The sequence below is a fragment of the Sminthopsis crassicaudata genome, chromosome 6, assembly GCF_048593235.1.
Source record: "Sminthopsis crassicaudata isolate SCR6 chromosome 6, ASM4859323v1, whole genome shotgun sequence".
NCBI lineage: Eukaryota > Metazoa > Chordata > Mammalia > Dasyuromorphia > Dasyuridae > Sminthopsis > Sminthopsis crassicaudata.
Genome location: NC_133622.1, coordinates 196851628 through 196867642, shown reverse-complemented (window position 1 = coordinate 196867642; position 16015 = coordinate 196851628). Strand labels below are relative to the sequence as shown.

Here is a 16015-nt window from a genome sequence, read left to right as displayed (position 1 = left end):
TCCTCCTGCTGGTCATTCTTCGTATACCATAATTTGGACATCCATTCATTTTCCAGTTTCTAGCCACTAGGAAAAGAGCTGCCACAAACATTTTGGCACATACAGGTCCCTTTTCCTTCCTCGGTATTTCTTTGGGATATAAGCCCAGTAGTAGCACTGGTGGATCAAAGGGTATGCACAGTTTGGTAACCAAATTGCTCTCCAGAATGGCTGGATTCTTTCATAACTCCACCAACAATGTATTAGTGTCACAGTTTTCCCACACCTTAATCTTCAATGCTATTTTGTACCTAGTAAATGCTGGGTAGATGTTTGCATTCACAATACAGTAACATTTGAAATTGTACCATTCCACTTGAGACTATTGAGTTTTATCCACTATATATTATTAATAGCATTATGAAATATTTTGACGAAAATATTTTTGACGATTCCTGGATGTCAACTGCAATACTGGAACATATCAATGATTGTTTTCCCTTTACTCTCCTCTTAATCTCCTTGTCGAAATTCCAAACTAGTTCCCTGTGATCTTTCACCTTTTTTCTCTTCAATAGATCCTGTGATTCCTCCCCTCCTTCATAGATGGCAGGTATTTTTATGCTATCTGAGTCATGTGTAGAAATTCTCACTTCAAGTGTTTATACACAGAAAAACAAGGCCTAGGAAACTACTAAGGACAAATAAGATATATACAGAATGAAGTGGAAATAACCAGTGGAGAGGAAGCACTAGCATTTAGGGAGCTTATGTAAAGTAAATCTTATGGGAGGACCATCACGGGATCATAAGTGTTTGGAACATCTAAGAGGAAAGGCTATGGAAGGCTTTCAAAGCTAAACAGGAGAATTGCACTGGAGGGCTTGAACCAAGACTAACTCCCCACTTGACCGTATCTTTCAAGAGCTTCTGTAAATATGAATGCTTGTGGCTTCCTACAAGGGAAAGCTTTCCCAGGTCCCTCCCACAAAATTTCTTTCAGTACTGTCTCAACTCCTCTTGTACTGAAAGTATGTTCAAATCTAAGTGACAAAACTGGAAAGCAGCCAGATCTGTTTCAATCTAGCCTCTATTTTGCTGACTTGTTGCCTCAGAGAGAATATATGTAAAGTGCTTAGCACCCTTAATACTGGTAAAATGGCAGAGCTACCAAGGCAAAACTCCAACAAGGGCAAGAAGGTGGTTTTCTGTAGATGAGATCCTCCAAGCCCAGAAGTGGAAAGCCCAAGATGGAGGATGAGAAGGTGCTGTCAGAGAGCAATCCAGACCTCCTCCTCTTCCACCCCCTGGGAGGATTCCCAAGCCCAAGCTAAGGACTAGCTCTGGAAGTCTGCTTGACTGGCTTGTCCAGTGCCTTCTGGACAGCCAATTAAGGCTGCATCCTGCTTGGGAGTTAGTTTGGTTTCATTTTATTGCGAAGGCCAGTGCAAACATCTTTTGTGGCTAACCCGAGGTTTGCCAATCTCCAATCGTGCCGGCTCCAGAGCACCCATTTGCTTTTCTAGCACTCTTACATCCTCCTCCTTCATCCAGGGGATTTAGCTGATAAAAGATTAGATTTTCAGAAACAGAAGCTTTACATTTCAGTCATATAGATTGAAGTTAATGAGCACAACTTCAAAGTGGGAATGGGGGGCTCTAGCGCATTTTGGCTCAGCCTTCCCCCCTGGATGCAAATCTCTAAGCCAGTATCTTTTCATTCTGAATTGCCCTCCTGGTGTGGAATGGCTGCTCTGCTCCTCCAGTAAGATCCAAAAGACTTCAACAGCTTCTCTGGGACTTCTCTGGCTAGAACACAACAGCCCTGCTTCTATAGTTAACCCCCAATACCTAATACCTCTTTTCACTCTGATGGCAAAGGTCTCTTATTCCCAAACCCAGATAGGCTTTACCCATTGGCAGTATTGGCTAGCTGCAAATAAGGGGAAAATGTAATTTATCCGAGCTGACAAATCTAATCACGTAGAATGACAGCTTGACACTTTTGGAAACAGAAAAAAAGTTTTTACAGTACACATCAAAACTCCCCAACAACAATCTCAACCCGGTAGAGTTTAGGAAGCATACCTCTACTGGTGACAATAGAGCTGGTCTTTCCAGATGACAAAGTCTTATCTCCTTAGCAGATGCATCTGGCTCAGATGCCAATGTCTGGATGAAGTCGTAGCGTTTAGGAAGCATATCTCTACTGGTGACAAGAGAGTGGGTCTTTCCAGACCTAATAAGTCTTATCTTCTTTACAGATGGATCTGGCTCAGGTGCCAATGTATGCATGAAGTCCATCCTTTGCAAATAACAGCTCCGGAATGTTAAGTGGGTTCAGCACAATTACCTAAGAACAAGAGGGGGTGGGGAAACACCACATATAATAAGGGAGGGAAAGAAACACAAAGGGCATGGGTTATTACCTTTTAATGGACTGGGGTTTCGGCGGCAGACAGACCCAAGTTTCAAGAACGGAACGCAATGTAATTTAAGATTTTCTGAGGTTCATGGCTTGGGGCAGCAAGATGGTGGCTACCTTATGCTCCATCTCAGAATGTGTGCTCATCACTCCTCATCCTCCCTCCCAACTTGGACCCTGTTCTCTACTACTGTGGACAGTAACTCTACTGCTGAGAATTTGGACAGAAAGTTATTTTGCTTTCAGTTAGAATTGCTCCCTCCTTCTAATACCACTCTCCCTCTCCAAAGATGAATAGCTGCTTGCTTTTTGCACAGTCTCTCAGCTCATTTTAAAGCATGGGGTCCTGATGCTCTGGCCCCTCCACCTCCTAACTCAAACCTTCCTCTGATTTGGGTCTCCATTCCTGGCACAAGGGGCCTTCCAGTGCCAAGCAAGCATTGGGTCAATGATAATCTTTGGTTTAGGCTTGTCTACCTTAGAATGGAGGAAGTCTAGTACACTGGGAAGGTCTGGGAAGGTCTGGCTTTGGAGCTGGGGGATCTGGATTCAAATACCAGATCTGCTGCATTGGCTGTGTAAAATGGAGTTGGACAGCTCTAAATCTAGGGTCAGAGGGCAATCAATGGTAGCCAGTATCTTTGTCAAGAAAACCCCAAATGGGGTCACAACTAAACAACAAAAGTGCTATATAAATGTCAATTATTGTGACTTTGAGGCTGAATTTTGTTAGTCACAACTGACAGTGAACAAAGCTGCCTGCTTTATCATCTGTAAAATGGAGACAAAAGTACCCACCTTGTATTACTGCATCAGATGAAATATTTTAACTAGAAGTTGAATCCAAGCATAACTGGCAACATCTGGTTTAAATATCATTCTGGTTTCAAAATAAAAATATATTGTGAAAGTAACTGTGAAAGTAACATTGATTATTTAGGCCATAAACCTTAGGTTTTATGTAAGATAGATACCAGAGGAAAGCATGGTCTCTACAATAGTTGGTTATCTTACTTCCTTTTGCAAAGAGAAAATGCCTTTTTAAAATCAATATGGTGTCATCCTTGCTCTTTTTGAGGCAGGAAAAAAAATCTTAAATACAAGAAAAAAATAACAAATCCTTCTATGAATAAAGTTCAAACTCAAGGATAACACTTCTCCATTTATAGTTTACATAATCTCACTATAAACAAGGCCTTCAGAGTGTGTGGTATAGTATGAGATTCTATATGGAATATACAGATATGTACTCACACACACACATACACACACACACACACACACACACACACACACTATATTCAGTCACAATGGCCAAATAATTCCCACAACTAGTCAAAGCACATCAGCTTTAGACTTTGAAAATGCCGGCCCTAAAATATATATGAAGGTATCTTATTGGGAAGGGGAAGGGAGATTGAAATTTAATGGCACCATGTTGTTTAGGAGCAGTATGATTGGGGTGAAGTAATTCTAACTCGAGACCTTCTGTTACACAGGACACGATGCAAGAGGCTCTTTAGGCTGTCCAAGCCATGTTGGGCCTGGGTCTCTTCCCCGTGAGGCTGAAAATTCCCCCCCTTCTCGACAGAGAAGCAGCCCTTTCTTCCTCCTTATCCAACTACATTTTCTAAATAAGAAAAATAGAAGAAGTGAAATGATGACTTAGATTTAGGTCTTCGACCTCTCAGTCCAATAGTCTTTTCATTAAATTGACCTGCAGGCTTTCTCTCATCATATGCATAGAGCCTCCATCCCACTACTCTCAAGGAAACTGATGGCCTGGTGTCCTGGAATTGTACCCAAGGAAATTGTTGATGAAAATCTGCTGTTGACTGATAAAGATATGACTTTCTCTTTTCTCCCTTTTTCCCTGCTCTTTTTCCTTTCCTTTTTGTTCTCTATAATCTTTTCCTTAAAGGGTCTGATTAGTGAGAAGACAGGTCACTAATAATGCTCCAGACCTCCCATGAAGTAGAGAGTATGGTTTAGTGGAAAAAACAACGAGATGGTCTTAGAAGATCTGGATTTGGATCCCATCTTTACTACTGACTTGGTCAAAATCTCAGTTTCTTCATCTGCAAACTTGGGAGAATAGTAATGAGACACGTTATTATTCATTTATATTTGTGGTCTCAATTCCTTGTTCAGTGCCATATCGATCAGAAACATTTAGAAATGTTTTTTTGAAAAAGTGAGGGCAGGCCCAAAGTCTGAGCCAAGATTAACCCACAATAAGATCCTAATCTTATGGCTTGATTCAGAGGTTCTTAATCTTTTTTGCATCATAAATCACTGGGGAAGACTATAGGAAGAAACCTTTGCCCCTAATGGTTTTATATTATTTTCTTTTCAATTCAGAAGTTAGTGAAAATAAATGCCAAGTTCATGGACCTGCCCCCTTGAAATCTATCCACAGACCCAGAAAGAAGCAAGAGGCTGGCTGGCAGCAAAGTGCTTTGAGATTCGTGGCCCTTCCTAGTGACCAAGATATGTTTAGGTGGGCCATAGGAGCTCAGCCCCAGAGCCAGGGGCCAGGGAAGCTTGAAGTGCTACAGGGAGAGGGACGTTATCTGCTCAGCCTTCCCTTTCCTGCTCATCTGAAAACATTTGTGGAACAAATAAAGAAGGCACAGTGCTCAACTCATGGATCAGACCATTGTATCCCACTCAAGGAAGGAAGATGAAAAAACCAGATCTACACGAAATGTTTGATCTTCAAATACAGAACTCAAGAGATTTCTAAAAAGGTAAAAAGAAATCTTGGATACTATATTTCTGCCATAAAGGTATGTAAAGAACACATGTATAATTTGTCCTAGAAACTAGAGGTGGAAAGGAAATTATATCCTAAAAAAGGGTAAAGTGGTGGTACTACATCTCATGAAGAGGCAAAGGTAACCTATTATATCTGAGAGAAAGAAAGGAGGAAGATGAACATAGTGTGTAAAAATAGACACATTCTATTTATGAAAAAACATATTCCACTTCATTGAAAAGTGAGAGGGAAGGAGTACGCTAAGGGGAAGGGCATACAGAAATTGTGAGGAAAAGGGGTAAAACAGGGGGAGGAACTTTAAGGTGGAGGAGGGATACTAAAAAGGTAGGGCTGTGAAAAGCAAGTGGTGTTCACAAGTTTAATACTGGGTAGGGGGTAAGAGGGAAGGAAAGGAGAAAAGCATAAGCAGAGGTTAACAAGATGGCAAGCAATAGAGAATTAGTCATTCTAACCATAAATGGGAATGGGGTAAACTCCCTCATAAAGAAGAAGCAGTTAGCAGACTGGATTAAAAGCCAGAATCCTACTATATATTGTTTGCAGAAAACACACCTGAAAACAGGGTGATACATTCAAAATAAAAGTGAAAGGGTAGAGCAGATTCTACTATGCTTCAGGTGAAACCAAAAAAGCAGGGGTAGCCATCCTCATCTCAGATCAAGCAAAAACAAAAATTGACCTAATTAACAGAGATAAGAAAGGGCATTATATCCTGCTAAAGGGTAGCATAGATAATGAAGCAGTATCAATATTAAACCTATACACACCAAGTGGTACAGCATCTAAGTTCTTAAAAGAGAAATTAAGAGAGCTGCAAAAAAGAAATAGACAGCAAAACTATAATAGTTGGCGATCTCAACCTTGCACTCTCAGAATTAGATAAATCAAGCCACAAAATAAATAAGAAAGAAGTGAGAGGTAAATAGAATACTACAAAAGTTTGATATAATAGATCTTTGGTGAAAGCTAAATGGATACAGAAAGGAGTAGACTGTCTTCTCAGCAGTTCATGGAACCTATACAAAAATTGATCATATCCTAGGACATAAAACCCTCAAAATCAAATGCAGTAAGGCAGAAATAGTAAATGCATTCCATCCTTTTCAGACCACAATGCAATGAAAATGACATTTAATAAAAAGCCAGGGGAAAATAGGCCAAAAAATAATTGGAAACTAAATAATCTTATCCTAAAGAATGACAGCAAATCATAGACATAATTAATAACTTCACCCAAGAAAATGACAATAATGAGACATCATACCAAAATATATGGGATACAGCCAAAGCAGTAATAAGGGGAAGTTTTATATCTCTAGAGGCCTACTTGCATAAAAGAGAGAAAGAGAGGGTCAACGAATTGGGCTTACAACTAAAATTGCTAGAAAAGGAACAAATTAAAAACCCCCAGACAAACACAAAACTTGAAATACTAAAAATAAAAGGTGAGATTAATAAAATTGAAAGTAAAAAAAAATTTTTGAATTAATTAATAAAACTAAGAGTTGGTTCTATGAAAAAACCAACAAAATAGGCAAACCCTTAGTAAATCTGATTAAAAAAAGGAAAGAGAAAAAGCAAATTCTTAGTCTTGAAAATGAAAAGGGAGAACTCACCATTAATGAAGAGGAAATTAGAACAATAGTTAGGAGCTACTTTGCTCAACTTGATGCCAATTAATTCGATAACTTAAATGAAATGGAAGAATACCTTCAAAAATATAGCTTGCCCAGATTAACAGAGGAAGAAGTAAGTAATCTAAATAGTCCCATTTCAGAAAAAGAAATGACTAACATGTCATGTTGTGAAAGTCATGATGTGAAAAAAAATCAGAAATATACACAGTTATCTGTGGGAAAAACTGTTTTCACGGTGGTCAAAATTGGAAATTGAAGGGATGCCCATCAAATGAGGAATAGCTAAGCAAGTTGTATATGATTGTGATATTGTACTATTGTACACTGAGAAAAGTAAAGCAAGATAATTTCAGGAAAACCTAGGAAGACTTACATGAAGTGATCCAAAAGGAAATGAGCAAACCAGGAAAATGTTGTGCACTGTAATAGCAATATCCTACAAGGATCAATTTTGAATGGCTTAATCATTCTCAGGACAATTCTAAGAAATGTATAATGAAAAATGCTTTCCATCTCCAGAGAAAGTTCTAATAAAAGTCTAAAAGCAAATTAAAGTATAATTTTTTATTATTCTTGATATTTTTGGTCAGCATTTTCTTTTGCTACATAGCTAATATGAAAAATTGCAGAACTGCTAATGTATAATCAATAATAGATTACTTATATTTTCAAACTGGAGAAGGAAATAAGAGAGGAGGAAAGTATTAAACTTAAAATGAAAAAAAACCCAAATGTTAAAATTTTTATTTACCTAAAATTGAGAAAAAACAAATGTAAAAAATTCTTTCACAAAGCATGAGACAGTCGGGAAATATAAATGACTCGATAAGACCATCTAATTTAAAAATATTTTATTTTAATATAAAGATGAGCATAGGTGAGAAGAGTGAAAAATATGTTCTGAAGCATGGTTCATATGTAAGAAATGAAATATATCAAATATACCAAAGGCTTATGATATAATTTCCTTATGATAATAATAATACTAATGGAATAGTATTTCATATAAAAGAAAAATTGTCATATATGAAGTTGCACTGACTTTGGTTATTATATCTATGTAAAACACTAGGTCACAACCTAAGCCTCAGATGCAGCACATCAACCAAATGAACAAGATTAAAAGTTCCTGGAGATTTGTGCCCTTGAGAATATATATTATTTTTACTGAAAATGTGCAGATTATCCTCCTGTCTCCTAGACTTTCCCAACCTTTATATTTCCTCTAGGGTCTTTCTATTTGATTTGGATTTTTCAATAACTCATAACTTTTCTGGCTCATAAATCTCCACCCAATAAATTCTTCCTTCTGATTTCCTACTTAGCTTAATCCTGCCTCCAAAAATTTCATTTAATGAAATTATATTTAGTATGCTGAGAGGAAAATGCAAATATAACAATGAGGTCTAAAATAGTTGACACACAAGTGTTCTGTGACATGAAAACAACACACTTGAAGTCTTTTAAAAGGAAATAATTTCAAGCTTCTCTCTTTCAAAGAATAAATGATCATATTATATTATGGACCTTCTTTTTCTCTTGAAAGATCAAGGGGTGAATGATCCTCATCTCTTGGTCCTTTCTCACAGCATGTCATATATTATAAATGCTCATTTTCTGAGGAATTTTGAAAATCAGGAACCTCTAAAACATTGTTAATGTTATCTTTGCCAACAGATAATTGTCTTCATTGTAAATAGTACTTCTGACCCAGAATCTGTAATTTCTCTTAATTTGAGTTACATGTGTAGTTTTTTTCAGCCTCACTTGTGTATATGTCAAGTCAATATGAGTTGTTACCTGACCAAAATGAAACTGATGAGTATGAGGACCAATTTTCATATTTAATGAATATTATCACAATCATAATTGCCACATATTGATCCCAGGACAATGGTTATGAGCTCTTCAGGTAGGTAATACTTACTACTTTGGCTCTGTTGCTATCCAATATTGTTTTTCATGTTTTCAAAATCCTGCACAAACATAGACAAAGAAAAAATAAATGAAGGAAAGCCCCTGAGAATTTTGAGAACTTCTCAGCCCCTGAGAATTTTGAGAATGTCTCAGACAATTTACCTCTATGTTTAATTTTCTCTGTCCCTGTGGAATTCAAATAACATGTTAATAATATAGATTATATTTGTTGTTAGGTTGTCAAGGGGTTATATCCCAAACACTGTTGCCATGCAAATATAACTTGGAGTCTACAATTTTCATTTTCTTGCAATAATCGGTACCATTACTAGTCGGTTTTCATATAAAAATACTTAGATCTGATTTTTTACTTGTCATTCACTTCAGGGAGCTCTGTCAGACTCTGTCTGCCATGACAGACTTTATGTTCATTTCAATTTTACATCTTTTTCTCTATGTGTGTGTTTCTCTCTCTTAAAGAGAAATGATTTGTTCTTCATATTTCTGTTACCTTTTATTGCCATATTGGACTTAATTGAATTAGACTTTAGTCCAAGTTTTGGAAGTGAACTGTATTTACAGGGAATTATTATACTATGTTAATTAATTCTGATCTACCACTGGTCACATCACATATCCTGAGACATCACTACACACAGTAAGTATCTTATAGAGCATAGTTAGGTAAGGACATCTTAGGTAAAGATCTATGTGTATATATGTTAGCCTATTTAATTCATGTGTTCCACCACCACTTCTCAGATTGAGGCTTTGAGGGGAGGAATTTCAGTGATACATTTGTGGTTGATGTTGTAGGAAAAGAAGTGGATGTAAAATCAGGAGAGCTAGATTTGAATGCCAGATACGATTTACTACATCTATGTGACTGAACCACTGTAATTTCTCTTAATTTGAGTTACATGTGTAGTTTTTTCAGCCTCACTTGTGTATATGTCAAGTCAGTTTCGTCTTCTGTAAGATGAGAATAACATTATTTTTATGTAAAACTTGTTTCAGGAATATAAATTATGAAATTTAAATAGCTAGTTGTTAGTATTTTGTTATCTAATTATTGTGGTTCTATTAACAATATAAATGAAATTTGATGTTTTAAAAAGGGAGTTTGAGGGGGCAGCTAGGTGGCTCAGTGGATAGAGCACTGGCTTTGAATTCAGGAGGACCCGAGTTCAAATCTGGTCTCAGACACTTAACACTTCCTAGCTGTGTGACCTTGGGCAAGTCACTTCACCCCAGCCTCAGGAAAAAAAAAAAAAGGGGGGAGTTTGTACTTTTAATCCAACTAATATTTTTCTGAGTTTACTATACACAAAGCCTTATCCAAAGCACTGATGATAGAAGGAATACAATGCAAAACAGTTCTCAATCTCATAGAATTTACATTTTTGGGGGGAAAAGGAGTAAAAAAATCTACATAAATAAGTAAGTGCAAGATAAGATGAGAAGGGACAGAGTTTTAGAAACTTCCTCTGAATGGTAACCCAAGAAAACTTGGGATTCTAAGAAATAGAGATGAGTTAGGATATTTGGAGCATAGAGGATGCTGAAGGCAAAGATTAAGGTAATTCTGAATTTGAGTAACAGGCAGATCATTTTGACTGGAATATAAAGTACATATCTGATAGCAAAGTGAAATAAATCTGAAGAGGGAAATTGGATTCAGATTTTACAGGTGCTAAATATCAAACTGAAGAATTCTTATTTTGTCCTCAATGAAACATGGGATATTTTCAAGACTTGAGTAAACAAATTACATGATTATTCATGTCGTTTAGGAAGGATCATTTTTTCTTGGTTTCTTTTCTCTTAAAAAAAAAGAAAAAGAAAAAAGGAAAGACAGGATAACTAATTAAGAGGATTTTGTAGTAAGTGATAGTAGATGCAAACCTGAGTCAGGCTATGTGAGTGGATATGAAGAAATAGGATATATATTGTAGATGTAGAAGTGGCAAAATTTGATAATTAACTGATTGAGAAAGAGATTATAAGAAAGGAGAAATTAATTCCAAGATCGCAATGCAGGCTATGTAGGAGGGCCTTGAAAAGAAATAGGAAACTATAGAAATAAGTGGCTTTAAGTTGAAGGTTGAAGTTGAGTTCCCTTTGGACTTAATGAGTTTGAAATGTCTCTAAGACATCTAGGTAAAAATGTTCAACTATATGTAGACTAAAGTTCAGGGCTGAATATATAGATCTGGGATTCATATGTTTGGAGAAGGTAATGACAATAGAAGGTAATGAGCTCATTGAGAAAAGAAAAGAAAGCCTAGGACAGAGACTGGAGTCACATTTAAAATTATGAGACTTTATGGGGATCATGATCTGACAAAGGAGTTTGAGAAGGAAAGGTCAGATAGGTAGGAGGGATATTACTACTGAGAGAGCCAGAATCAGGAAAACTCCCATGAAATGTAGATGGTCTATTTGTCCTCTGTTGGGTAGTGGTCAAGAATCAATCAATCAACAGTTATTTATTAAATACCCATTATTTTTCAGTCCTTTACTAGTTACTAATGTTATTCATTCTTCCCTTTTAAAGAGGTCCAGTAAAATTACAGTGTGATATATTGACTTGTGGGTGAGTATAAGTGTAAGTGAGGCAGAATTGCAGAAAATTATCAACCTTCCTTTGTCTTTTGCAGTTGTCAAAGTCTAGTGGCAAGTAAAAAGTCAGGACAACTATTGATAGTTTTGGATTCAGTGAATGACTTTGCCATCTTCAAAATCTGACCAAGTTGTAAACCATTCACAACCCTTGCTTCAATTGTCTACATAGCATTGGAATTAATTGCTTTCATCCACTCATTCTGCCAGGGGAAGTCTTCACAGATTCCCTATAAATAAAAAAATTCCCTATACTGTCTTTAAATTTACTATACTCTTGAAATTTAAATGAAGATTACAAAAATATTATGATTGGAAATCAAGAAAAAATTGGTAACCTTGCAGAAAATTAGTCCAGAAACTATGTCATGGATTAAAAAGTAAGTAGTAGCAGAGCAATTGTATAGACACAAGGGTATATTTTCTTCCCTGAGAGGTGATTGAGAAAGAGAAGAGATGTAGCATAGTAACTGAAAAGGATATAATGGTCAATTGAAAAGTTTTAAAGGATTAGAAATATCTGGGCTCATTTGTAGGAAGACGGGAAGAAACCTATAGATAGTCTTAAAGGGATGTTTTTCAATGAATTAAGTTTGGGCATGAAATAGAAGAGATAAAATCAATGTAACAAGTAGAAGAATTGGCCCTGGAGAAAAGAACTATCTCTTTTTTTTAGAGACTGTTGCAAAGACAATAGGGTATGATATTGAGAAGTTTTGAACTCTAGAATAGGGGAAAAAGGAAAGAACATGGAGAAAGTCTTTCTTTCTTTTTTCCCAGAAAAATAAGATGCAAAATCTTCCCTTGAGTGCAAAGGGGGAAATAGGAGGCTTTAAAAATTGACTCTGTGCTCTACAACTTTTTTGGTTAAGGGTTTCTCTTTTTGTGGTCAAAAAAGGCAGACTATAGACTCATAAATGAGCATTATAGTCAGGTACTTTCTCAGCTGAACATCATAGCAATATTTTACTTTCTTTCTTATTGAATTTAGGAGAGAAGAAACATGGATTTATTTTAGGAGTAATAAGATCATTCCAGGAAAAAGTAATATTTAAGATAATTTCTTCAATTTCAAACTCAACAAGAATCAACTGAATATATTATCAAGAGAATTTTAAAGGTTAAACATATATATGCACATATATGCCAAATATATATTACGTATATAAACTTTCCTTTGTAAGATATACATATATATATATATATATTCAAGGAACACAACCAATTGGCCATATTTGAGAATGCACATCTTATTCTATATCTCTAATGTGTTGCATCTGAAATGGAAGAAAAAAGTAAGTTGAGGAAATTCTTTGAGCAAGAGAACATTTATTAACAAGGGTATGCATCCTATCAATAAATTAATCAGTGATTGCCTTCCCTAATGCCAAACACCCTGAGTAAGAGGATAGTTCTCCTTTGATGGATTTTTGGGAGTATAAAACAAAGTGCTGAACAGAATATAGATGACATTATGGGATTAAATGCCACATGATTGATTATAAAGCTGAGGTGTAGGGAACACCTGAAAGGTTGGAAATTTGATAATAGAGGATAGCAATGGGTTTCCTTCTTTTTTCATGAGAATAAGAAATACCCATTATTTGGGTAGAGATGCAATTAGTGTCTCAGACTTTTGGATAGAAAACCAGACTTCCTAGAAGGATAGTTTGGTGGTGTAAAACTTTAGATCAGATTCCTGTACTTTCCAACACATTCCCAAAGGGCAGTTAAATTCCTTGAGGCAGACATAGGTCAGTGATTTGCAAGGGAGATGTCTTTCTAAAATTAACCCAGTATAGACCAGCTGAATTCTAAAATAACTTCAGAGACAAAGAAAGAACCATAACAAGTAATTGTAGACAAAAGTAATTACAGGAAAACAATCAATTAATTACATATAAGATCAACAAATAAGTGATATCAAATGAATCTTAATCTTCTCTATTCTATCACCTGTCTGCTAAGAAGTTCCAAATTTTTCTCCCTTCTTCCCCCCCCCTCCACTAGACAAAAAGTAATTCAGTATATGTTAAATATGTGCAATTCATCTATACATATTTTCACAATTACCATGCTGCACAAGAAAAATCAGATAAAAATGAAAAGGGAAATGAGCAACAAAACAAAAAGCAAGCAAACAACAACAAAAAGGTGAAAATACTATGTTGTGATCCATTTTCAGTTCCTACAGCCTTCTTTCTGCATGAAGATAGCTCTCTCCATGACAATCTATGGGAATTGGTCTGAATAACCTCATTGTTGAAAAGAGCCTAGTCCATCACAGTTGATCACCACAGATTGTTTTTGCTGTGTATTATGTTCTCTTTGTTCTATTCACTTCTCTTATCATCAGTTCATGTAAGTCTTCCTAGGCTTCTGCTAATCATTTCTTATAGAAAAATAATATTCTATTATATTCATAGATCATAACTTATTCAGCCATTCCCCAACTGATGAGTATCCACTCAATTTCCAGTTTCTTGTCACTACAAAAAGGGCTACCACAAACATTTTTGCACACGGGTCCCTTCCCCTTTTTTATGATCTTGGAATATGGACCAAGTAAAGATAGTGCTGGATCAAAGGGTATGCATAGTTTTATAGCTCTTTAAGCCTAGTTCCAAATTACTCTCCAGAATGGTTAGATCAGTTTACAATCTCACTAACAATATATTAGTATCCCAGTTTTCCCACATCTCCTCCTACATTTATCATTATCTTTTCATGTCATCTTGGCCAGTGTGAGAGATATAAAGTTTTACCTCAGAGTTGTCTTAATTTGCATTTCTCAATCAATAGTGATTTAGAGCATTTGTTCTTATGAATGGCTTGAATTTCTTCATCTGAAAATTGTCTGTTCATATCCTTTGATCAATTATCAAGGAGAATGTCTTGTATTCTTATAAATTTTAATCAATTCTCTCTATATTTTAGAAGTGGGGCCATTATCAGAACACTGAATGTAAAATTCTTTCCCAGATTTCTACTTCCTTTCTAATCTTAGCTGCATTGGTTTTGTTTGTACAAAACCCTTTCAATTCAATTTAATCAAAATTATTCATTTTGTATTTCATAATGTTCTCTAGTTCTTCTTTGGCTATAAATTCCTTCCTTCTATCTGAGAGGTAGATTATCCCTTATTTTTGTAATTTACTTATAGTATCATTCTTTATGACTAAATCATGAATTCATTTAGACCTTATCTTGGTATAGATGTTAAAAATCCTTTTCATTCTTACAGAATTCTTCACAATGTCACAATGACAAAATTGGGAAATCATACTGTATTGTTGATCCATGGAGAACAATTTGGAGGAATGAAATTTACTAATCTTTGTTTTGTCACCTGTCGTGATGAATAAGACTCAAGAATGGAAATAAGATAGTAGGATAGATCAATCGGAAGATCAGCACATGTTTCCTGAATACATCAATAGACATATGCAAAGCTAAGTTCTGTATTCTGTTTTAATCTCCTTTCTTCTATCTAATAGGTACTCTTTCCAGGATATGTCTGGCAATAACTGTACTGCTGTGACTGAATTTATCTTTTTGGGATTAACAGATGATCCAATCCTGTGTGCCATCCTCTTTGTGATATTTCTGGGTGTCTATTCTGTCACCTTAGTTGGTAACATAAGCATAGTCATATTGATCAGAAATAGCTCCCAACTTCACACTCCAATGTACCTTTTCCTCAGTCACTTGGCTTTTGTGGACACATCGTATTCCTCATCTGTCACACCTGTTATGCTGAAGAACTTCCTTGTGGACAAAACCAACATCCCTCTTGGAGGCTGTGTGGCCCAGATGTTCTGTGGAGCCACCTTTGGGACAGCTGAGTGTTTCCTGCTAGCTGTGATGGCCTATGATCGGTATGAGGCCATTTGTAGTCCCCTACTCTATTCCACCAAAATGTCTACTAGGGCATGCACTCTGCTACTAATCACATCCTATCTGGGTAGTGGTATAAATGCTTGGATCTTTACTGGTTGTATATTAAATCGATCTTTCTGTGGATCCAACAAAATCAATCACTTTTTCTGTGATTATGCACCACTTTTGAAACTTTCTTACTCCCGAGATGATCTTGCTGAAACTCTTCCTTCTGCTTCTACTGGGTCAATAATTATGATCACAGTATTAATTATAATAATCTCTTATATATACATCCTCTTCTCTGTCCTGAAGATAAGCTCTACTGAAGGGAGATCTAAAGCTTTCTCAACTTGCACTTCCCACCTCACAGCAGTCACTCTCTTCTATGGCACCCTTACATTCATTTATGTAATGCCCAAGTCCAGTTACTCCACAGATGTGAATAAGGTCATGTCTGTTTTTTACATTGTTATTATCCCCATGTTGAACCCCTTGATCTACAGTCTAAGGAATAATGAAGTAAAAGAGGCCCTGAGAAAACTGATGAGTAAAAAACATCTTTTTTCATGAATATGACTAAATACAAAAAAAATTTTATTAAGTATATACTATGTTTCAGGCAATCCATAAGGTTTGAGGGAATGCAAAAAACAAAAATGAAATTGTGTTTTCCCAAGATTATCTAATATTTTAGTGATAGAATGGCTAGGATTAAGTGCTACCAATAAATAGTTTTTTAATGCATATTTTCATTGTGATGGGCTACATTTGTAA

General features: G+C 36.0%; 1 protein-coding gene across 1 annotated transcript; it reads left to right on the top strand.

Annotated features, from left to right (window-relative positions):
- The first annotated feature begins 14830 nt into the window (after nt 1-14830).
- On the top strand, nt 14831-15811 carry LOC141546590 (olfactory receptor 5p57-like). The gene has a single exon (XM_074274526.1). It carries the CDS (start codon nt 14873-14875, stop codon nt 15809-15811), a length of 939 nt encoding a protein of 312 aa, XP_074130627.1. The 5' UTR covers nt 14831-14872.
- The last annotated feature ends 204 nt before the right edge of the window (nt 15812-16015 follow it).

What these genes read in the sequence shown, in the direction of transcription:
- LOC141546590 (XM_074274526.1), top strand. Translation starts at nt 14,873, where the DNA reads ATGTCTGGCAATAACTGTACTGCTGTGACTGAATTTATCTTTTTGGGA.